The 25,183-nt window shown below is 35.4% G+C and overlaps 1 protein-coding gene across 4 annotated transcripts; it reads left to right on the top strand.

Moving 5' to 3' along the window:
- Nucleotides 1-3,001: 3,001 nt before the first annotated feature.
- Nucleotides 3,002-24,696, top strand: COPS7B (COP9 signalosome subunit 7B). 4 transcript variants are annotated; one of them, XM_053710295.1, is made up of 8 exons: nucleotides 3,002-3,057; nucleotides 5,711-5,892; nucleotides 6,170-6,245; nucleotides 6,540-6,628; nucleotides 8,492-8,569; nucleotides 12,965-13,167; nucleotides 17,507-17,612; nucleotides 23,535-24,696. In XM_053710295.1, the coding sequence occupies exons 2-8, from the start codon at nucleotides 5,731-5,733 to the stop codon at nucleotides 23,691-23,693; spliced, it is 873 nt and encodes a 290-aa protein (XP_053566270.1). In that variant the 5' UTR covers nucleotides 3,002-3,057; nucleotides 5,711-5,730; the 3' UTR covers nucleotides 23,694-24,696. The 4 variants fall into 4 exon arrangements, with proteins under 4 accessions (XP_053566270.1, XP_053566274.1, XP_053566271.1 ...); XM_053710296.1 differs by having other exon boundaries at nucleotides 3,013-3,068; XM_053710297.1 differs by having other exon boundaries at nucleotides 3,024-3,104.
- Nucleotides 24,697-25,183: the final 487 nt, after the last annotated feature.

The raw sequence follows: 25,183 nt of genomic DNA, 5'->3' as shown, positions 1-25,183 counted from the left end.
TTTGGATTTCCTACCAAGATTCACCATGATATGGGTAGAGAATTTGAAAACAAACTGTTGTTGGCATTAGGCAAGCACTGCCACATCCAAAACTCTCATACAACTCCATACCACCCAGAAGGTAATGGACAAGTGGAAAGGTTCAATCGCACCCTTCTATCCATGCTTCACACTTTGTCATCCGAATCAAAGAAAGATTGGAAAAATTCACTTGCAAAGGTAGTACATGCATATAATTGTACACAGAGTGAAGCTACAGGGTATTCTCCTTTCTTCCTTCTTTTTGGAAGATCTCCAAGATTTCCCATTGATAGCATGTTTGACACTCCAGTAACTGAAAAATATCATACCTCTTCTGAATATGTGAACACCTGGACAAAAAGAATGAATGAGGCCTACAAAGTTGCTTCAGAAACAGCTACTAAAAGTGCAGAAAGTGGTAAAGCACACTATGACAAGAAGATTTATGGAGCTGAACTAATACCCGGTAGTAGAGTACTTGTAAGAAACCTCACAGAAAGAGGAGGTCCTGGAAAATTAAGATCCTATTGGGAAGATACTGTCTATGTTGTTCTTAAAAGGAAATGTAAAGACAGCCCAGTTTATGAAGTTAAGCCAGAAACTGGAAAAGGAAAAATCAAAGTTCTGCATCGCAATTTGTTGTTGCCATGTGATTATCTACCTGTAGATCCAGGTCACAAAACAAAAGACAGATCTACTGCAAGAAACCAAGAAAACCGTAAGAATACTGCATTACAATCTGCACAAAACTTCAGTGATGAGACAGGAAGTGAGTCAGAGACGGAACAGGAACATTGGAAAGCTTTCATTCCAATATCTCAAAGTGATCACAGAGATGGAAACACAACAGATCTGAATCCAGAAGCTGATGAGTTCTACCCACATCAGTTAGGGACCAATGAAAACCTTACAGAGATTGTTACAGAAGTAAATTCTTCTGAAGATGAGAGATCTGAAAATCCATCAGGACACATGGAAAGGGAAATGTCATCACCTGAAAACTCAACAGAGATAGTTGAAAGTGTGAGCAATGAGAATGAGGACTATTCAGATACCATTCCTCTAAAAAGACTAAAATCCAGCAGAGAAAGGAGACAACCAAAGACTTTGACTTATGATACTTTAGGCCAACCCAGCATAGTTTCCAGAGAGCCAACAGTACAAGCCATACAGTGTAGAAATGTTTTACCTGTCTACCCTGATTGGTATCTAGATCCAGATTGTTTTGATGTAGATTCTAAACATTGGTAAATCTGTCAGGTTTAATGTTCTAATGTTTGCATATAAAATTATGCTGCAATTATTCATGTACAGAGCAAATGTTAAAGATGTCAGGTTTAATGTTCTAATGTTTGCATATAAAATTATGCCACAGTTATTCATGTACAGAGCAAATGTTAAAGATTTACAAAAGGTAAAGGAAAAGTAGTAATTTTGAGATGATGGAACTAGATAAGATGGGAAAAGTTTGCCCAAAGGTATTGGTTGAAATTATAAACTGACATGGTGAATGTGTATCTAGTCTTCCACCATGCTGGGTCAAGTAAAGGGACAGAGTAAGAGTGTGTACTCTAGGTTACCACCATCTTTAGTCTGACTACAGTAACTTGCACAAGTAAGTGAGGAAAGGGTGTTTACCAAATAGCTCGCTATACGAGCAAGAATACTTCACCAGGTACTATAGCGCGCAATAGGCCTTGTGAGAAATTGTGACTTTGTGAATATGGGAGTAACTGTCACAGAGAGGATGTTTCCTCTGGTAACACGTACTCCTGACTACCCAACGGTGTTGTCAAACAAGCACATATTGTGTTACCATACAGGGTTGGCATATGTCGAGGACGACATAAAAGTTTGTGGGGGAGAATGTAAAAATAGACACCCCCAAAATAATATTCTAATAACATGTAAAGGCTCTCTTAGTGAGGACACATTGACACGTTAAGCTAAACTCCTGTTTGTAGAGAGAGGACACATTTACCAGAGCACCTGCTGCACTGTAAGTGGGAAGGGAAACTTAGTTACTTGTTTCTGAGGGGAACCTTCTTTCAGTTACACACTTGTTCCCTCAGTGATGAGTGTCCTCCATTTTATTGCAGTTCATATTAAAGCACCCTAATTTCACCCAACCCCGATCGCACTGTGGAGTTTATTCAATAGAAGTGCAACACTTGTAATGCTCTGGGGTTACAATCTGTTTCACTGGTTAGAGTACAGAATTCTATGTCATATTCAACCATGAAAGCACGAAAAGCTTTAATGAAAGTCTGGGTGTCTTCCAGAATGTGACAGCCATTTTCAAGCAAGGGAGATAACTTCAAGAGTAATATTACAAACATAATCTTGACTAGGTATGAGGATAACATGTGTGGCAATTTTGTTTAAAGGGTCAGTAAAGTCAGAATTAAACTTAAATTGATTGGATAGAGCATGCAATTTTAAACAAATTTACTTCTATTATCAATTTTGCTTAGTTCTCTTGGTATCATTTGTTAAAGAGTAATTATAGGCATGAATACACACACAAGTAGATGTTCCCCATATTTTATTTGCAGAAAGCCGGCAAATACTATTCACATTTCTTTTAAAATAAATACAATTATTTTAAAAATATTAAAACTGAGTTTGTCACATCAATAGAATGCTTTTTTTGTCCTGAAAAAGAATCCAGAATATTTGGGGGTAATACATCAAAACCGCGATGGCAATGAATGAATACACAACCCATTGGCTGACAGGGACAAGTACATTTGTTTTTGTGGTCAGTGAAACGCCTCCACTAAACGCTGACAAGTAAAACTAGAGTAATTAATTATCAGAAAAATACATTTAATTTTAACACTATTTTAGATGGGAATAAGAACAACGTATAACCCATGTCTTTAGTCAGAAAGACATATCAACAGTCTACACAGTGTCATAGCTTGTACCCAGGGGACCGCATTTCCGGCGGAACTTAGAATACTCTAACCGTGTTTCCGGGGGGAGGAGATCAGAACGGACTCGGCACTGTTATGGCTGCCTGACAACCCCAAGGTGCTGCAATAGTAAGAGAGGCCTGAGTTGAGAAGAATAGCCCTAAGGTGGCAAGTCTTATAAAAAGCGGTGGTCGGGATGAGGGACGGGGTGGGAAAAATACTTTGATTGTTTCTGTCAGTGTGTGCGTAAATTCTGTTGTCATAAGGCCTGGGAGGTAGACTATGGGCCGATGTGTTCCATCACTTGCAGCTTTTGGTCCAGACTGGTTTAGTTCTGCCCGAGTTAAAGCTGCGACTTAGAGAGTCTCATATGGGTTTATGTAAATGGATAAACCACAGTATAGACCAAGAGAACTATAACTTATAAGCGTTTGACCTTAACCCGTTGGCTGCGATAAAGGTCTGTACCAACAATACTTTTTGACATCCCGCTTATTAAATTCTGAGTGTCACAAACTGATCCAATTAATACTACTATAAGATTTATTTTACTAATATGGGAGTCTGGAGCTTGTCAGATAAACATTAGTTACCTTTGTTAAAGCTTATTTATATATGTTCAGTGCAACATATCTATCTGGTTTAGGGTTTACCAAATCATAGAGTCGCAATTCTCTTTGTGTATCCTAATTATTTAAATTGTTCTGTATCTATGTATAAAATCATTACTGATTTCCTATGAATTTGTCAACCCGTAATCAATACTATTTCAAACCATACTGTGGTTATATTTACAATATCAATGCAAGTGTAAATACAACATTTAATACAATAAATTGTATTATTTTTAAAACAATTATTTTTCTCTAATTACATTGAAGTGATATAGTGTTAAAATGTTAAACAACTTTCCAATTTACTTCTATTAACAATGTTACTTAGTTCTTTTCATATTCTTTGTTAAAGAGTAATCCTAGGTGAGCTCAGCAGCGTGTACATGCCTATATCTATCTGGCAGCAGTGTTTGTAACACTGTTTATTGCAGTGCATGCTCCTAAGCTCTTATCAGTCTATCTAGTTGTATTCTTAATCAAAGGATAACAAAAGAACACAGTAAATTTGATAATAAAAGTCAGTTGGAAAGTTGTTTAAAATTGCAAACTGTATCGGAATCATGAAATTTTAATTATGGTTACTGTCCCTTTAAATTATGGGATAGTTGTGTTTTCCATTATGGCGTTTGATGAATAGTTGGGGAATTTACTTTAACTGTATAAAGACATAATCATCTGACCATTACTGAAACAAATTTGCACTAGCTACTACACAATTTAAAGGGGTAGGAAAGCCAAAATACAACTTGCATGATTTAGATAGAGCATGCAATTTTAAGACACTTTTAAATTAATTTCTATTTTCAAATATACTTTGTTCATTTCGTATTTGTTGTTGAAAAATAAGACGTACATATCCTACACTGCTGGGATCTAGCTGGTGAATGATGTCTGCACGCATTTGTCTTATTTGATTGTCTCTCTAGATGTGTTTAGCTGTCTCCTAGTAGTGCAATGCTGCTCCTTCAGCAAAGTATAACAAGAGAATTAATAAAATTTGATAATAGAAGTAAACTAATAGTAAAAAAATGTAATGCAGTACAGATAAAGAAGAGACTACTGGGTGATTTACAGCGTATTCTAAACTAGAAACTTGTGGGCCAGCTGTAGGGTATGCAGATAATGCGAATGCTTAGGCCATTATGCAAGAGCTCATGATCATATGTCTGAATTAAGGTTTGTAGAGAATAAGACAGGTTTAGGTTTAATTTCCTATTTACTTCTCATTTAAAATGAGTAACACATGCTCTTTCAATAGTTCTTCCTGTGTTATAGTATTGTGTACTATGCTGCTTTTCATTTGAAAAGACAGTAGCAAAAAAGTACAAGATGTGCAATTACAGAGCATTGGAAAGAAAATAAAATACAGTTTTTTACAGTGGATATAACAAATCTACACACCCTTGCAGGTGTTTGAATTGAAAAGACAGAAATATCAACGATGTACACACATGCTTTTTTTCCATGTGTGTGTATATATATATATATATATATATATATATATATATATATATATATATATATATATATATATATATATATATATATATATATATATATATATATATATATAGACTCTAAATAAGTGCACTCTCACTCGCCAACCTCAACATAGACCAGGGTGCATGGCAGGATATTCAATCAAATTAGGGATAAGCACTCACTGGATTTAAGTACAATAACTATTTATTGGTAGTGACGTTTCGGGGCATTCACCCCTTCCTCAGACGATAATATGTATATAATATGTATGTATGTGTGTGTGTATATATATATATGTGTATATATATATATATATATATATATATATATATATATATAGTATGTATGTGTACGTGTGTGTGTATGTGTGTGTGTATATATATATATATATATATATATATATATATATATATATATATATATATATATATATATATATATATATATATATATATATATATATATATATATATATTCTTAGAATATTTTGATCCACCCAGCATAAATTCCTTTAGATGATTCAAATTTAATTTTGCTTACTGGCCACGGTTTTTAATTTTTTCTTTTAATAATAATAATAATAATAATAATAAAAAAAATAATCTTATATAATTGGAGCATGTTCAGTAAATGTTTTTCCTGTTTTTTTTTTTTTTGTCTTCTTCTTTTACTCAGATTAAGAGTATAAATAAACTATGGCTGGAGAACAGAAGCCCTCCAGTAGCATTCTGGAGCAGTTTATTTTACTAGCAAAAGGCACAAAAGGTTCAGCACTTCCAGCTTTGATAAACCAAGTGTTAGAAGCTCCTGGCGTTTATGTATTTGGAGAACTTTTAGATTTACCAACAGTGCAAGAGGTAAGAGACACCATTTCTGTTAGAGAATCAATAAATTATTGCTTGTCTCCCCCCCCCGGTTATTTGTATTCATAAATCTACATCTAAATGCAGGAATTACTGATTTTTTGTTAGATGATTGTGTTGCATGGTTTCTTAATCTTCTGATTGTAATTGTTCTTTTATTAAAGTTTTGTTTTGTTATTTAATAATTCACTTTATTATACACATTCTATATAGATACACACATACTTATCTCATTTTATTTATCAGGAATGTTTTTTTTATCCTTCTTCAGCTAGCTGATGGGCCCCACTCTGGCTATTTGCAGCTTCTAAACTTGTTTGCCTATGGGACATATCCAGATTATGTTGGTAAGGAATTTGTGGTGCTCTGGAAGACTTCCATTGCAATTACAATATTATTTTGTTTTTATTTAAAGTTTTCCTTTTGCTTTAAGATCAGCTTCATGATCATCTTTAGATACTGTGTAAATTATTATTATGTGTAAAGTATTATTAGAATGCTTCTAATAGTTAAATTGTACATAACGTATCTCAACTAATGGTTCTAGTAGTTTGTATTCACTTTTTAAATTAACTTTGTATCTGTAGACTGTGTACTGCTGATCGTGTTGTGTTTTTTTCTTTCTTTGTTTTGTTTTTCAGCAATGAAGAACAATCTTCCAGAGCTTTCAACTGCACAGAAAAACAAGTTGAAGCACTTGACAATAGTGAGCCTTGCATCCAGGATGAAGGTACAAAAGCATAGACTTAAAAATACATTGTCATGAGATAGCTGAATAAATACAGAACTTAACTTTATATACTGCAGTTTTTTAATTTAATGTCCCTTTAACATTGGTGCTTTATCACCAGATTTTGCAAGTATTTGATTCACTTAAGTATCTTGGCATCTATTCAGTGGTGTAGCGTGGCTTGTCAGCGCCCAGGGCAAGGCAAGAATTGCGTTCCCCTAACCCTTTAGCACTGACTGAGTCTCTTCCACCAGTACAATAGGGATTGGTGAATTTGCTTTGAATCTAGGAGCCAGCTCAACAACTTAGGAGACAGGTTTTTGTTTTAAAAAAAGCAAAGCTTTATTTCTAACAACAAAAATATATAATGTATATAGAATTGTAAACTCTACATTAATCCTTAAAAATTAGGATTCAACATGGTTGCAGGCAGCCATTACTTTATTATATACATTAAGTAAGTACATTATTGAACTTAACAATTAAAAAAAAATTTGGTTCAATATTTAAACATGGGATTTCTTTTTTTAAAATACATCTGAGCCAGCATGCCAGAGTGTGAGAGTAATCACTTTAAAGTGAAAGCCGGTTATTTTATTTCAAATTCATTTTTAACCTGGGTAAAACATACAAGATGTAGATCATCTACATCTTGTATGTTTTTACCCAGGTTAAACATTAATTTGAAATAAAATAACTGGCTTTCACTTATCTACATCTTGTATGTTTTATTTTACCCAGGTTAAAAATGAATTTGAAATAAAATAACCGGCTTTCACTTTAAAGCAGCATAGATCACTCACACTCTGGCATGTTGGCTGGCTCAGACTCTGGGTCCTTTGGAAGTTGGAACTTGGCTGGCTGGCTCAGAGTGACTCTGGGTCCTTTGGAACTTGGCTGGCTGGCCCTGGGACGTCACCTGGGTAACGGTAGAGGCTAAGCTGCATTTTACGCGCGCTGCTATTTCCAATCCCCATTCCCCAGGGCCCAGGCAAAAACAGCAACAGGGGCTATAATAATTTCATTATAATTCTGGCTGGCAGTGGCACTGGTGGGCTGGTCCTGATACCGACACTGTGATGAGTTTGGTAATTTTGGTTGACACTACTTACCTTATCGTTGCGGGTGCGGCGTGCTAGTCAGTCTGACTCCACTCTGGCTCTGCTGCTCTGACTTTTTCCTCCTTCCTGACATGCTCGCTGGGAGTGGGAGTGGACCGTGCTAACTAGTGACGTAAACGCTAGTCTAGCAGCAGGTAATGGTCGGATAGGGTTACACTCATAAATTATGATAATTAAATCATTACACAGCACGTCTTGACTTCAGAGTAGTAGACAGTTTACTTGAGAGAGAGAGAACGGCTGGGCGCAGGTGCCTGTCAGATTTTTTTAGCCTCCCTGTAGCCCCGCTGGGAGTGGGACTGTGACGGTCTACTGTCTTGAGATGGTGGGGACTGGGGAGGCTGGGAACCAAGTGTTTTGCGCCCCTCAGAATTATGCGCCCGGGGCGACCGCCCCTGTGGCCCCCCCACGCTACGCCACTGCATCTATTACCAAGGTGTACATTATTTGTGTTTGTGCGAGGCAGTGTCAGAATACCTGTAAAATCTAGATATTTTGCATCATTTGCTTTTTTCCTAGTCTGCTGCTCTTTTGTAACAAAGCTGACATTATTTTTCTGTATTAATCAAATAGATACAATGGAAATGGTAAATATGTTTACTGAGCTGTAGAAATAATAATCAGATCACTCAATAGCTAAGTGCTTTATCCACACATCTGCGGTCTAAACCAATTAGCAGCTGCTTAGAAATAAGGTATTTTACTCAGCCTTATGGTGGTATTCAATTTATCTATCTCAAAGGAATTTAAAGGCTTAGCTGATCCTGCTGGAATTGCAACCTGCCAGAAACATTTGGCCACCCCTGTGATGACAAATAATGTATGTATAAACACACACATACATATGCAAATAAACAAAAACTAAACATATATAATCTGATTTATTTATATATATATTTACTATATACATACATACACAAATCCCCAAATACAGGATCCAAACTTTTTCATTAATTTTTTTACAAAACAAAATGATTAAAAATTACCATTTTTTCCCAGCCACAAATTCTCTGTCTCTTTTGGTTTGCTTGAAATATATATATATATATATATATATATATATATATATATATATATATATATATATATATATAATTTGTATTTACATGTGTATGTATACGTGTGTATATATATATATATATGTGTGTATATATATATATATATATATATATATATGTGTGTGTATATATATATATATATATATATATATATATATATATATATATATATATATATATGTATATATATATGTATGTATATATATATATGTATGTGTATATATATATATATATATATATTCAGAAAGAGAATCACCTTGCCAGGAACGAACAACATATCATTAGCTTGTTCTATGGTGAGTTACCACCTAGGAGCAGCCTCTGTTATCCCAAATGTGCTTTTCACAGAGGAGAACTTTCCTGAAGTATATCAGTCTGATTCCGTCTAGTAAGGTCAGTTCAGCCCGAAATACCAGGCAATCATCTTCTGAACAAAGAAGATAGCAACCCCATTTTTTCGGTCTTCTGTGGGCCTCTTCTGGTTTCCCCAATCATCTTTTTAAGGAGATTTCCCCAGGGTCATAATATGTATGCGTACAGAAAGAGAAGCACTCTACCAGAAACGAAGAACAGTTTAGTAGCTTGTTCTATGGCGCTTTACCTGCAAGGCGTAGCCTCTTTTTAGCACAATTGTGCTTTTCACAGAAGAGAATTTTCTTGAAGTATATCAGTCTGATTCCGCCTTGTAAGGTCAGTTAAACCTCATAATACCAGGCAATCATCTTCTGAAGAAGGAACATGGCAACCCCAGAAGTTCATGTCGGTCGTCTGTGGGCCTCGTCAGTGAGGTGCAGCCATACCCCTCTAAGCACATTGGTCAAGGAGTCCACGTCTGGTTTCCCCATCTCTCTTAGGGAGACTTCCCAAGGTTCATAATACAAATGCATAATGAGGGAGAAGCGCTCCTGAGAAGCTATCCTGAGAGGGCACTTCTCTTTCCTTATGTATTTTCATAATAATAATAACACAATAAAATGCAGATACTTCCTCCCAGGGTGTATGTGATTTTAAATAAAATCATTTTAAATCACCAGTCAGCATGGCTAAATTTAAATCATGATTTTTTTTTTACAATGGTTTCATTTTTAGAATAATAACTTTTCAGATTATTTTTCCAGTTATATCAGAAAATTACTAATTTACCATTAGAAATGCATAGCTAATTATGACATTATTGGGGGGTGAACTATCTCCAGTTAGATAGGTCAGTCATTCATATTTAATCTACTTTTCAGCTGTACTTTATTGAAAGGAGAAAAATTATCACTAACTTAAATATAGCCATTAAAATAGTTTTATTTAACTAAAGAAAAATTATGACCTTAAATAATAGGTTACATTTTTTTTTTTTTTAAATATTTTTATTGAGGTTTGAAAAAGGCTTACAAAATTCTTGAAATCAAGATAATATTTAAACAAAACAGTATCAGAATACAATCTTAACAGAGTTTAACGTGCCTTACAGTCTTCGAGCCTTCTGGTGGTCGCAAGGGGCCTCTTTTGGATCCCTTGATCTTCATAAAACAATATAAGGCTCCCTCGGAGTATAAGAGACCACTCATGGATCTCGTTTAGTAAACCTCAGTTTTATAAAGAGTAGTGTGAACAATTTAGATAAACTATAGGGAAGGGGTTAAAGAAGGTGAGAGGAATGGGGGAGAGAATGAGGAGGTGGTGTTGCTGTACTTGGTGAGGTAGTTGTCAACTACTTTTCCTTTAGTTAAGACAGGTTGACTCGTTTAGGATTCTGTTTAGACAATTAGGGTTTCATTGGTTTGGCGATGTATTTGTGTTTCCCACCTTGTGTATGCTTTTAGGGTGTAAATAGGCAACAATGTTATGGTTCGTTTTGTTTAAGCGTGGTTAGTGTAGGGTGTTATAATTTAAGGTAGTGTTCCCATAGTGCTGTCATTTCAGCGTATACCTCCATTTTGGCATATTTAACAAAATAAAACTCCTCTAGGTCAAGGAATTCTGATACTCTCTTAGTCCAAAGCAATGTGGAGGGGACCTCCTTGCGTCTCCAATTTCTAGCTAATAGGTATCTAGCACTATTAGTCATGATGTAAAAAAGTTTGAGGCAATGTTTCTGTTTAATGTTGGGAGGTCTACTTAGTAACCAGATTGTGGGGTCTAGAGGGAATTGGGTATCTAGAACTTTTTCTATTTCTCCGATTATGTCTCTCCAGTAGTTTTGGACCGTGTTACACCAAGCGGTTACATATTTTAATTAATTAAAACAATAGCCTTATAGGTTTCACTTTCATTTTTACTGCTTGCTCTTCCCTCCTCACACGTAGGTCCTTGTGCAGATCTTTTCCACTCCTAATTTTCTTTTTATTGAGCTTCTTGAAACTTAGTAAGGGGTTGATTTTATGTACATAAAATTGCAGGGGAACAATGGGATTAAAGTCAAAATTAATCTGTTATCTTTAGATAAATTTTCCCTCAAAATGCATTATTTAAAAAAAAAGTCCTGTGCAAAATAAGTCTTATTTAAAGTTAAAAAAAAATCGAATTTTACTATTTTTTTCTTTTTTTTTTTTTTTTTTTTTTTTTTTTAAATAGTCATATTGTGATGTGCAACAGCCGCAACTCTTCTGGAAAGCCTTTTCCACTATATTTTGGGGGGTTGTCTGTGGGAATGTGTGCTCATTCCGCCAAAAGAGCAGTTGTGAGGTCAGGCACTGATTTTGTCTTTCTTTCCGCATTCCAATTCATCCCAAAGGAGTTCAGAGGGATTAAGGTCAAGGCTCTCTGCAAGCCACTTGAGTTCCTCCACACCAAGCGCTTCAAACTTGCTTTGTGGATAGTTGCAGAGTCATACTGGAACAGGAAAAGACCTTCCAAAACTGTTGTCACAAAGTTGCAAGGACCTAGTTGTCTAAAATGTCTTTGTATCCTGTGGCATTAAGTTGACCCTTCACTAGGGGTCTAGCCCAAACACTGAAAAACAGCCACAGACCATTATCACTTCTCCACTAAAATTTATATCAGGCACTATGCTATTCTTTAGGTAGTGTTCTCCTGGCATCTGCCACACCCAGATTCTTCCATCAGATTGCTGGATAGTGAAGTGTGATTTATCACGTTTCCAGTGCTCCAGAGTCCATCATTCCAGCCGACGATTGGCATTGCTTATGTTGATGTGAGGCTTGCATAAAGCTGCTTGGAATGGACATGGACATCCATTTCATGAAGTTCCCACAGTACAGTTCTTGTGTTGATATAGTGAATTATACAACAGATAGACAATTTTATGTCATTAAGACAATATTTACATATAGCTTGTACCATCTGAAAGATAGTACAGAACTGCAATCAGGCAGTAGTTGTTGTTTTAAATAAACATAGACCATTATTTGCATTTCAGAACATAAAAAACAAACCAAAATGCATGCAGATAAGATTGTGGCTTACTAGCGGGGAAAAATTGTAATTTGTAATAAATTTATTTTATTTAGAAGTGCTGAACCAGGAACAAACAAAGGCTCAGTTTGTTCACCTGGGAGCAGCCTCCTTTAAAGTGGGAATTTATGTATGTGTTCAAATTTTGAACAGGTTCCCTATATACTACATTAACATGTTCATGTTTGATAGTGTGTACATGATGTGAGACTCCAACTTTTAAAATAATTTAAGCTTATGGTGTCTTATCACTTTTCTATTTTTCAGTCCATTAAATTATTTCCCGTTTGATTTTCCTTATATAGATGTAATTTAGAGGTCACATGTGAGTTAAACATTTCTTAAGAAAGCTGTCTAAATGTATTTTCTGTTCGGTGGGGGGGGGGGTGCATTATTGACTAAAGTTAGATATTCATGTGAATTAAGCATACAATTAAAATGAATACAATGTGTAAAAACCATGTGATTTTGAAAACTTAATTATTTGTATACATTATTTCTGCATTTCTTCATTGATTAGTTACATTCTTTGCCACACATACAAACATTGTGGGTTATAGAATTGAGGCCAAAATTAATATTTGAACCCAAAACTTTTAACTATTTAACATTATTATGATTACCAAACTGTTGACAAAATTGTACAAATTTGAGAATAGAGATGTATAGCAAGACTGCACACTATCATCTAAAATACTCTAGCTCAACCATAAGGTTCTTATATAACAATATGCTTGCATTTATTTCAGTGCATTCCGTACTCTGTGCTGCTAAAAGACTTGGATATGAAAAATCTTAGAGAACTGGAGGATCTGATCATAGAAGCAGTTTACACAGACATCATTCAGGGCAAACTTGATCAACGCAATCATGTGCTGGAGGTGGATTTCTGTATTGGACGGGACATTCCCAAAAAGGACATCAGCAGCATTGTGAAGACACTTCATGAATGGTAATAGCATAATCAACAGCTATTCTCTTTAATAATTGTAATCGAAATCTCTAAGAAAACAGGTAATTAGTTAAAGGGACAGTAAACACCTTGTAATTACAAGACATTTCTGTTGTGCTGCTAAAGATTAACATCCTTTTTTTCTACAATTATGTTTTAGTAGCTGAACTGCACCTACCATTTGTCTTATTTGGAGGAGCTAATCTGGGCTTTAGTCAACAGACTACCAGGATAGCCATGGTCATAAAGCTAGTATAAAATGCATTTATTTGCAGTTGTTATGAGTTAAAGCTAATAAGGGACAGACATCTAGCAGAGTTAGGCTTGACAAGTCGGCAGAGTGCATTTCAAGTTCTGAGTGTTAGAAACGTTCAGTTTAAAAACTAAATTACATGAAAAGGGGCAAAGTAGTTTCATTATAAATAAACATTTTATATGCAAATCTAGAGGTGTTTACAGTCCCTTTTTATATAATATATGTTCATTTAATAGAATGCTCACTCTGAATATTATCCTTGATTTTCTAAATAGTAAATGAAGTGGATCTTAGCACAAAGACATATCCTCCTTTTTTTATATATTGTTAAATGGTAAAGTAACAAAAATCAGTATTGATAAACTAAACTAAACACACACCACTGAATTTTGCAAAGTTTTTTTCACTGGTGTAGCTTTGCTATGGATGTAGACAGATAGAAACAAACCCTTCCTTTCTCACTGGCCTTTTGTTTCTCTCCTTAGGACATATAGGCCAGTTTATTACATGGCTTTCACCAGGACTTGACTAATTTGTTCAAAAGCCATACCTAAAATTTAAGAGCCACAAATTGTGTGTGTGTGTTGTGTGACTCCATAACAAAATCCTGGACCCTGCTAAAATATAGCAAATATGAAGCTTAAATTCGCTAATAAATTATTTTAATATTTGTTGCACAAATTATCGTTCGGTATATGTTAAATTATGCAATTCATTTATGCTTTGGATAACTTAAATGAACATAATTAGAGGAAAATGTTATAATATAATATTGCTATGTATTGTACTCCAGGCTATAATTCATAATGCCAACCAGCTTGGCAACATTTTCTGTGGAAAAGCCTGTAATGATGCCTCGTAAACGTTTGTCCTGGATTACTGGGGAAGGCGTGCCAGTGTTCACGGAAAATGTTGCCAGCTGGGTCGCATTGGGAACAAACTGTGTGGCATTATGAAGTAGCTGGGTCGGGGCAGTGTAATACCATTTCTAAATGTTACTAAAGCTATCCATAGCCCAAACTAATTGCATAATTTAAAAGGACACTGAACCCAAATTTTTTCTTTCATGATTCACATAGAGCATGCAATTTTAAGCAACTTTCTAATTTACTCCTATTATCAAATTTTCTTCTCTTGGTATCTTTATTTGAAAAGCAAGAATGTAAGTTTAGATTCCGGCCCATTTTTGGTGATTTATTGGTGGATAATTTCACCCACCAATAAACAAGTGCTGTCCAGGGACTGAACCAAAAATTGTCTGGCTTCTTAGCTTAGATGCCTTCTTTTTCAAATAAAGATAGCAAGAGAACAAAGAAAAAATGATAATAGAAATAAATTAGGAAGTTGCTTAAAATTGCATGCTCTATATGAATCGCAAAAGAAAAAAATTGGGTTCAGTGTCCCTTTAACATAAATTGATTGATTTATTTATTTATTTTCTGCTACATACTTTGAAAAAAATTAATAAAAGCTAATTTTAGGTTAATATTAAATTGTAGCCAAGTGTTCAGTAAAGTCAGCTGGGTGGTGTGAAGAGAACACTGGGTGCCAAATGTTTAGACAACAGAATAGAGAAGAATCTATAAAGCCCTGTCAAGCTTTCAAGCACTGGTTGCTGCAGGCTTGCTATTCTTTTATGGTGAATTTTTAAGACTGGGAAACTTCCACCACATTTCTTTCTTTTTTATGTAGGTAATGTCACAAAAATCTATTTGAGGGTAAACTTTATAGTAAAATTTAATTTTCTTATAGGGATAATAAAGACAATATTGAAGTGTGCGTGGGTGCCTTTAAATTTTAAATAGTAAAATTTTAGCAATATATATGCATTAAAGAAAAATGCTTCTAGTAAAATGTATTACTGTTTTTCAGGGGGATACGCACATATGCTGTGAGTGCCCCACACACAAGCATTCAAACACCAAACCTTCTATGAGAGTCATCAGTGGCATATATGGCACAAATTAATTGTTCTCACCACCACAAGCCCTCTGAGCCGACGAGGTGTTTGAATCCTGATGATCGATTCACACGTAGCATATGTGCATATGCTACCAAACAGTAATAATTAAAAAATGCTTCCATTTAAAACTGAAATGCACCTATGCACATTTCAATTTTAACCTTTCGAGTCCTTTAAACATCAATGAAAATGAAAATAATAAAAGAAACTATAAATATTTTGTACATACATTTTTGTATTTATAAACATAAGTGGATTAACATAAAGAAAAATACTGGCTTGAAAGAGAGTGTAGTCAAAATAAAGTTTTGGTGATATCTGTAATATACTCAAACATTTTGTTATGGGGGTTCTTAGGTATATTTGTTTTATACATGGTCGTAGTTTGGACTTGGGCTTAAGTCCTCTCTTTTACTTTTGATTTTCTTTTGGGCTGCACTATTAGGTTGACTCATACTATTATTATTTGTATTATTATCATATTTATTTTTATAGCGGCAACAAATTCTGTAGCGCTGGAATTAAAATTAATAATATGTTTACATATTTATTAAAGGGATACTAAACCCAATTTCTTTCTTTGATGATTCAGATAGAGTATGCAATTTTAAGCAACTTTCTAATTTACGCCTATTATCAAATTTTCTTGATTCTCTTGCTATCTTTATTTTTAAAAAAAAGCAGGAATGTAAAGCTTAGGAGCCGACCCATTTTAGGTTCAGCACCTTGGATAGTGCTTGCTTATTGGTGGCTCCATGTAGCCACCAATAAGCAAGCACAACTCGGGTTCTGAACCAAAAATCGCCCGGCTCCTAAGCTTTAGATTCCTGCTTTTTAAAGTGATACTAAATCCTATCGTTTGTGAAACACTAGGATTTACCAGTGCAACAAATAAAGGGGACTTTCAGTCATGAAGTATAAAATGCTTTATGCTGAAAGTTACTTTATTTCTCTGCAGCGTTCGCTATGCTTAGAGCCTCAGGCAGCCCACGGCAGAACGCTATTTTGCAGTGAGGTGATCTTAGCCAATAGCGTAGTAGCACGGCTATTGGCTAAGGGGTGGAAACGTCACCTCGTTAAAAAAATAACGTTCTGCTGCGGGCAGCCTGAGGTGCTGAGTGCGGCGAACGCTGCAAAGAATAAAGAAACTTTCAGCATAAAGTATTTTATATTTCATGACTGAAGGTCCTCTTTATTTGTTGCACTGGTAAATCTTAGCATTTCACAAACGCTAGGCTTTACTATGACTTTACTTTGCAATGGCAGTAACTATTTATTTATGAGATTCAGATAAATCTGTTATAATTAAAATCCATTTTTTTTTTAAACCGTTACATAAAAATAAGTTTAGTTTTATTTTTTTAATCTTGTTACACATAGATCTTATTCCCCATTTTATTACAATAATAACTATTTTACATATGAAAATCAATAGCAACAAAATAAACGTAGAAATTGTTGCGGGAATCTCATATCCTAACTTGATTTTTATTTAAAGGGACAGTCTACTCCAGAATTTTTATTGTTTAAAAAGATAGATAATCCCTTTATTACCCATTCCCTAGTTTTCAATAACCAACATGGCTAGATTAATATACATTTTTGCCTCTGCAGACTTATATCAGTTCTTTTGGCAGACTGATAAATATTTCCATAGGAATAAGCACAATGTTATCTATATGGTGTACATTAACTGTTTTTGACTAGCTGTGAGAGGCGGCCTTCAAGGGCTAAGAAATTAGCATATGAGCCTACCTAGGTTTAGCTTTCAACTAATAATACCAAGAGAACAATGTAAATTTAATGATAAAAAGTAAATTGGATAGTTGTTTTAAAATTGCATGCCCTTTCTGAATTTAAAAAAAAAAAAAAAAAATGTACCATTCTGATTTTGCCTTATGGTAGAAGGTGAACTATTTACAATTACTCTTTAAACTACTTTTAATTTAAGTGAAAGGATAAAGTAATAATTTCAAATAAGGCACAAGCAATTAAACTAGTCCAGCATTCAGGAATGGTTTATTTCACTGGTTTTGATGAATAGAGAGAGTGATTTAATGCCATGAGTGTTTTGCTGACCTCTACATGACCACACATAAAGAACTTTTTTATTTTTTAAGGTGTGATGGTTGTGAAGCTGTTTTAATGGGGATTGAACAACAAGTGCTAAGGGCCAATCAGTATAAGGAGACCCATAACCGCACACAACAGCAGATAGAGACAGAGGTGAGTCTGATCAATTCTCCTGAGCAGCATCTTTTTTTTTTTTTTAACTAACCGGTTTTTGGTAATGTAAATAATAATTTTAGTAATGCAAATGTTTATGAAACTATCACAAGTTTGTGATCCTAGATCCATGTTCCATTCAGTAAATATGTCCTGATTTTCTTAGTATTGCCAGTAGAGGGCACTGACTGACTGTATGATCAGAGTTCTTTTACTAAAATAACCATTCCAGCCCATCAGAATTGTTGCGCACAAAAATCAATGCAGTGTGATATTTTTTTTTTTAATGTACACATTATAACAGGAAATACAATAAACTATAAGGGGTCTTTTATAGGCTTTTCAAAGCTTTACAAGAAGGCTTGATATTAATTACTACTGCCTAATGTATTTACATTAATTTCTCTTAAAGGGATAGAAAAGTAAAAAATGCTTCTATTTCAAATTGAAATGCACATATTCATTTTTGACCTTTCTATCCCTTTAAAGGGGCATGCTACTTAGCATAAATTATTATCTATCATTCAGATACATTGTGAAAACATTTACTGCCAATCGGAAGCATTAGTTCTAAGTTTTACCATTATCTCACAAGATTACATAGACAGTGCCCACTTCTTTGCTAGTTCTGGGCCTAGCAACCTGATTGGATGCTTAAAGCCCCTCTACAATTTACAGTTATGTATGTACTTACATATAATTATGCACTGAATATCCCAATAGGTTTTAAATGGATTACAATTACCTTGAATTTGGAGACCCTGAGAAAAGTCACATGAGACACTTTGTACTATTCATTAGATGGGAACTAGACCCTTTTGTTAGCATAACAATAACTCGTTATTTCATTTTAATATTGAGGTATATGATGTTAGGAGGTAGGGAGCAGTGTTTTAGACCAGTCTCCTACATTATAAACTTAAAAAAGCAAATGGAGCAAATGTAAAGGGGCATGGAAGTGACCAGGCATTTAATGCATTGACTAAACTACATTAAAGTTGTTTTGACTTGAATTTTAAAAATGAGGTATTTCTTGAGAGAATTTTTTTGGACGGTAGGTAAAAAAGGCCTCTCGCACAAAACGTGAATGCCTAATTAGTGGACAGAAATGTTTTGTGACATCTACTTTTGCCAGCCAATGGGTTGGTATAAGACATTGTAGACCACAGATGCCATAGTGAGTTCAGTTAATTCCTGCACACTAAGTGCTGAGATTAAAAAAAAATAAAAAAAATCCCCCAGCTAATTTCACAATTAAGTCCCATAAACTGATTTGCTGCAGGCGTTAAGGCTTCAGTGTTAATTTTTGGTGTTGGGCTTTGGACCTTTGCCTACGTCGGTTTCTATTGATTTGTTTTTTGGGTTTTTTTACCTAAAAGTGCATCAATTTCTAAAACTTACAAACCATAAAAACTGCTTATATATTCAGCTAAAAAACAAAACCCATAATGGGCTAGATTACAAGTTTGCCCGTTTGCGGGCACGAGATAAATTAACAGCCATTACAAGTGCTTGTGGTAGCAATTGGCGCAATTAGAATTTTTTTTTTTTTTTAATTTTTATTGAGGTTTTTCGAATGTTACGACCAAAAAGGAAGAAAAAAAAATGTTTGTCACAGATACAATAAGTAAATATACATCAACTTTTCAGGCGGGTACATTAACGCTCACAAGTTAAGTGCTTATGTTGTTCATGATATTATAATGTATAGGAGAATAGGTAACCTAGAAACCCAGGTTAAATAATAATAGATGAGTATCCAAATAGACATTCTTTGTAACTTTTAGATGCCGGAAACATGTGAGATAAAATAGAGAAAAATAAAATCCAGAACCCACAAAAAACTAGACAAACAATAATGAAACCTTGTTTTTCTCTTTAAGCTTGAATATGAGGTCGCTTTTGGACCAATTTTATATCAAATGTAGTTACTCAGAGTCAGTGTACAAATGTATGGTGTATGGTGAGCTGAAATGTGAAATAGACTAGAAGTGAAGGGAGTGCCGCTCTTGTAATAGGGAAGGGGAGTGAGGGAAGGGGGGGGGCGTGTCTTTCTAAGTCCAAGTTAGAAAACTTCCAATAAATAAGATGACCTGTGCAGGATCAAAATATAATGGCATCTTAGCCTTAGGTAATGTAGATAAGAAGCTACAATTCCGTGGATAAAATGTAATATTGAAGACATCTAAGAGCCTGTTTGAAATATATAAGCCAGCTCTCTATGAGCTTATTTAATATAGTCCCTCAATTTGGATAATATATACAGGGAAATAAGATAACTAAGTCTCTCTGTACCTTACACATAAGATAATGTATCCGAAGGAAGTAAGTTGAACACCTTCTCGGCAGATTATGTAGTGCATTAAATTAGCAGTTGGAGTCCTTTCATGAACTTCCCCATCCTAGAGGTAATGAATATAGTTATATGTGATATAGAAAGTTGTGTGTGATACGTAAGGAATGATGTGTTTATGGAAGACTCAGAGAACTTATATGTAGTAGAAGTATGGAGAACCAAAAATGATAGCTGGCCTAATTATGTGTTTTATCTACAATGATAAAGTGTTACTAATTGTTGGCCTTACTCCAGTAGTGTTCGGTATATTAGATCCATTTATGTTCTTGAGGGCTCCATAGAAGTAAGTAAAGTCTGACCTAAGCCCTTCATTTTAAAGACTCTGTAAAAGACATGTGGGAACTGTGATTCACATGTAAATTCAAGAGAGATAGGAGAATGTGCCGTAAATAATGGAAGTAAACCAAAAAGACTACAAAGTGAACCAGCAACAGGGATGCCTATATATATGTGCACATAATTAGGATCCTCGGGGTGTTTGGGAGTTAAAGAGTGTTCTTACATGGAGCTTGGGAATAAGGCGCCAATATCAGATATAGAGCTTAAATGTGTAAAAAGCAGCAAATTAGGAAAGCTAGACATAATATTATATAAACATTTCACGGACATGAGATAATTATCAATATCTGAAGTTCCAGTGTTTCCATTTGTCAAAGACTTAACCTATTATCCACTATGTCCGAGATGTAACAAAGTTAATAACACGTACAGTAACTAGAATTAACCACAAATGATAGGACTGACATAAGACCTTGTACCAATCATAGCAGATATAACATTGTATAGAGGCTATATTAGTTCTTACGGATGTCATAATATATATAGTTGAGTTGTGGAGGTGTAAATAATCTAAACATATAATCACAATATCAATGGACCTTACGAATCGGTAAGACCCCTGTTTCTACGCTGTAGACATACAATAGAATAGGTGACAGCCTCAGCTGATAATTAATAGGTATAGCTGTACAGGTTTGAAAAGAACTATAAATCTACAACTAAGGACCTCAAAATGAAACCTCTTTTTCTATATCAATGTTCCACGTGAGACTAAAGGGCCTCTCCTGGACCTGTCTAGTCTAATGGTGTAGGAGAGAGGAAAGAAAGCAATGAGTATGGTCACTCATGGGCCTTAGCCCATGGTATATTAATAGTAGTAAGAATATAGTGTTTAGATAATAATAAGTTTAAGTATCTGCTTGTAAATAGTAGTATGTAGATAAAGAGTCAGTTCAACATATAGGAGGACCTGCAATATAGCAGATATGTATATGCTTATTCGCTATAGGACTGGTATGAGCTAATAGTAATGGCAATCCTTTTTTTTTTTTTTTCCCCCACCACTTGGATATATATATTAAAGGCTGAAAGACTTACATAATTTAACATTAAGGTAGCCCATGAGTAAGAGATCTTTCTATGAGTAAACTAAAACAGCTATAATATAAAACTACTTGCGTAATACAAAACATCCTTCAATAAACAATGAGTGGCATATGTGTGGGATCAGACATCTTGTGTAGAATACAGTATACCATATCAGGAGGATTCTCAAAAGCATTTCCGTAAGTTAATAAACTATATAACATTTAAAACTAAATTAGAATCTACTGCGTAGTCCTAGCTGTAAAGGAGCCTGATGTTGGAGCGGATGGTTACGGCTTCAGCAGCCCAGGCATAGAAAGTCACCCAACTCCTGTCTTTAAGGAGCAGCTTAATGGGAGATCAATTTCAGGCCGCAGAGGGAGACAGCATGGCGTGTGGGTCTCTGTAGGAGATTTGACATGTTGGGACCACAGTAGAGCTCTCATTGGCAAATCCATTTTAAAGCTGCGCAGTATCTCATCCAGACCTTCTTCCGATGTGACTGGTATAAATTCCGCTGGGGTAGAGGTTGGGCCTGAAGCGATCGTCTGGACTATCACTGGGTGCTCGCTTATGAAAACGTTTACCTCCCCTACTCTGAGCTGCACCGGGTGAGTCAGTTCCTCTGCGGCGGACAACAGAGAGTCTTTTATAGGCGGTAGGAGAGAGGTAAGTGGAGCTGCAGGGTCCTGAAAAGGAGGTTGCTGCGCAGCTTACAGCAGACATAAGTGAGTCATGCAAAGAGTTACAGGCCTCTCGCGAGGGTCTCCATTCTTCTGCGAAAATGTTACGCAGATCGTAATAATGGGTGTCCAGTTTAGCCTCAAGTTCCCGCAATCTGAGAACAATCTCTGCCTCCATTTTATCCGTTTCAGTATGCAGATACAAAATCCCTCCTAGAAGTTTCAAGGATAGCGAAATATAACTGTTCACGTGGGGAGGGCAAAAGTGAGGTTAGGAGTAGGTTGATGCAGCTTGCTTTTCAGTGGTGTCAATTCTAGGTCTCTTTTTGGTATAAAAGTTGCTGGGATGGAGTAATCTTTAGCTTCCCATTCATAACATATAGGCTGACCAGAGAAATGTGAAGTTTATCTTGAGATATATTGAAAATTTGGTTGCTAAAGGCACGGAGCTCTCAAATGTGCTGCCATTAATGTCTGATACTTGGCCACGCCCCAGCGATTAGAAAATTAACGAGCGATCAGAGCTTTGGTTAATTTGATAAATGTGCCTCAAATGCCCCCAAAATACAGTGTAGTGTATTTTATTAAAAAAATATAAATGGTAGCATTATTATTTTTTATTAAAATAATTGCACTAGGCAGTATTTTGGGAGAGTGGAGTTAGAAAAAAAAAATGGTACTGAAAAGTGCCTTTACATTGCAGTCTATGGGAACTGTGTGTTCTCAGTAAATATATATGTATATATGCTTATAAACATATAGAATATATTTATGTGTTAATGTGTATATACACATATTAACACATAAATATTTATGTATATATATTAACAATTGGCTGCTATCGCTGCGCAACCTACCCCCTTCGCAGCGCTAGTTCTCATGTCGTGTCTGACGGAATGAAGAGACTCCCATTCGAGCCTATGGAAGTGCGCTCTCATGAGCGCAATGCTTCCCAGCAATGCGAACGCAAGCTCGTGTTCGCATTGCTGTCAACTTTTAATACCAGCGTAGATTAGCATGCACTGGCATTACTCAGTAGAGCGGAAATATAGCTTTAAAAAAATCGATATTTAGCGCTCCACTTGTTATCTTGCCCAACATGTTTAATTTGTTTTTTTTTTGTAAAATAGTTTGGCAGTTGTACTTGTTTCACTTCTTTCAAAGAGTCTAGAGTCCTCTACATTATATCAATAGTGAGGACTGCTTAGGTCAGAGCACAAGCTCGTTTACATTTGACCCTAACTGCTCAGTCTTGAAATGCTCATGATCTGCAAACCTAGTAAATGTATCACAGTGTGTAAGCTATTGGTTGCCTTGCCATAACATGTATACTTTTGCAATCTGTTCTGGTTTGTATCTTATAAATCCTGGTGAATAATACAAACTACTAAAATCAATAACGTACTTAAATGTGTGTAGGTGTCTTTATGTTTCCACATTTTGAATGCATTGTGAAAAGCTAATAATATAATTTATTTCGCTTTGTTGCAATGGAGTGATATATTTTTTTATATTTAGGTGACAAATATAAAGAAGACCCTGAAAGCCACAGCATCCTCTTCTGCTCAGGACACCGACCAGCACCTGGCAGAGCGGGAAGGTCCTCCTCTGACTGAGCAAAGACAGCCCACCAAGAAAATGTCCAAGGTTAAGGGCCTTGTCTCCAGTCGCCACTAGTGGGGATGAGACAAGGAGAATGATTTGGAGAGGAGCAAGGCCTCTCAAGTTTGTTTACAGACTAAACCATGAAGCACCAGTGTATCAACCTCTCCCTACCCAAGACCTTTAGAGGCAATCCTACCAGGAAGGGGGAGGGTATGAGTCTGTCTTGTTAATGCAAAACCACCTTGTTAGTGCTCTCAATGCTGTGATCCAGCTTGGTTTGCAGTTTCTTGTTTAATCAGATGAGGACTCTGGATAAGCAGATTATTGGCCCTTAGTGGAGTAACCTGCTGCAGTCATCAGCAGGCTTCTCTGCTGTGAAAGGATTATATAAATGACTGTTTATCACCAAGTGGTTCAATCACAGGAGGCTTTGGTCTCATAATATTTATGATGATTTAAAACATGCATTTTTGGACCTCTGTACATCTAGTCTCCTTCTGAACACACTCCCTCTTAATTAATTTCCAAAAAATATAGTTTTCCTTTTTCCTAATTTATAATCTTATTACTAACACCTTGCTATAGTTTTTTGAAAGTCTAACAATTTCTTGAAGCTTTATTGTTATTGCAAAATAGAATAAAGTATTGGAATGAGGTTGCAGTTTAAGCCAGGGACAGTTGACTGTCAGCGGAAGCTGCTTAACTTCTAAAAGCACTTGCCTATTATGAGGTTATATGAGATGTCAAAAAGAACAAATTTGTTCAGATATCAAGGGAAGCTAGAAGTTCGGATCTGCTTGGCTCATGTAGTATGTCCTCTCGACCGCTAACATGCCTCTAATTCTATGTGCCTCTTTCTCTGTTCGGGTCTTAAGAGAGTGGAGGAAATTGAATTGGAATATAGGAAAAATGACTTTGTCCATCGGCAGTAAATGAAGCGAAGCTATGAAGAGACACAATATTATTGTGACACTTATTTTCTGCCAATGTTGGGGTTGGGTAGATTTTGTTTGTTAAGGATACACTATGTTACCCTTTCAGTGCTTCTAAATTAAAAATAAAAAAATATACATTAGATGCTTTCTACTTTGAACATTAAGATTCTGACATTTGTTTGCCATGGCAATATTTAGGTTTCTGTATAATGTAACAGTATGATGTGAGTTACCTGGAGAGTGAATGTTCCACATGTCTGCTGACTGATATAAAAATTAGGTATGTATTATTGTTGATAGTTAAACGTGAATGAGACAAATCTGCTCTATAATATGAGGATGAGTTCTGCATGCCTGATATCTGTTCAGTAGAAAGTAATAGGAGGTATTTAAAGGACCAGTCAACACAGTAGATTTGCATAATCAACAAATGCAAGATAACAAGACAATGCAATAGCACTTAGTCTGAACTTCAAATGAGTAGTAGATTTTTTTTTTCTGACAATTTTAAGTTATGTCTTTTTCCACTCCCCCTGTACCATGTGACAGCCATCAGCCAATCACAAATGCATACACGTACCATGTGACAGCAATCAGCCATTCACAAATGCATACACGCTTATTCTT

Source organism: Bombina bombina, chromosome 4 (assembly GCF_027579735.1).
Source record: "Bombina bombina isolate aBomBom1 chromosome 4, aBomBom1.pri, whole genome shotgun sequence".
Taxonomy (NCBI): domain Eukaryota; kingdom Metazoa; phylum Chordata; class Amphibia; order Anura; family Bombinatoridae; genus Bombina; species Bombina bombina.
Note: the sequence above shows the minus strand (reverse complement) of the source record. Positions and strands in the feature narration are given on the sequence as shown.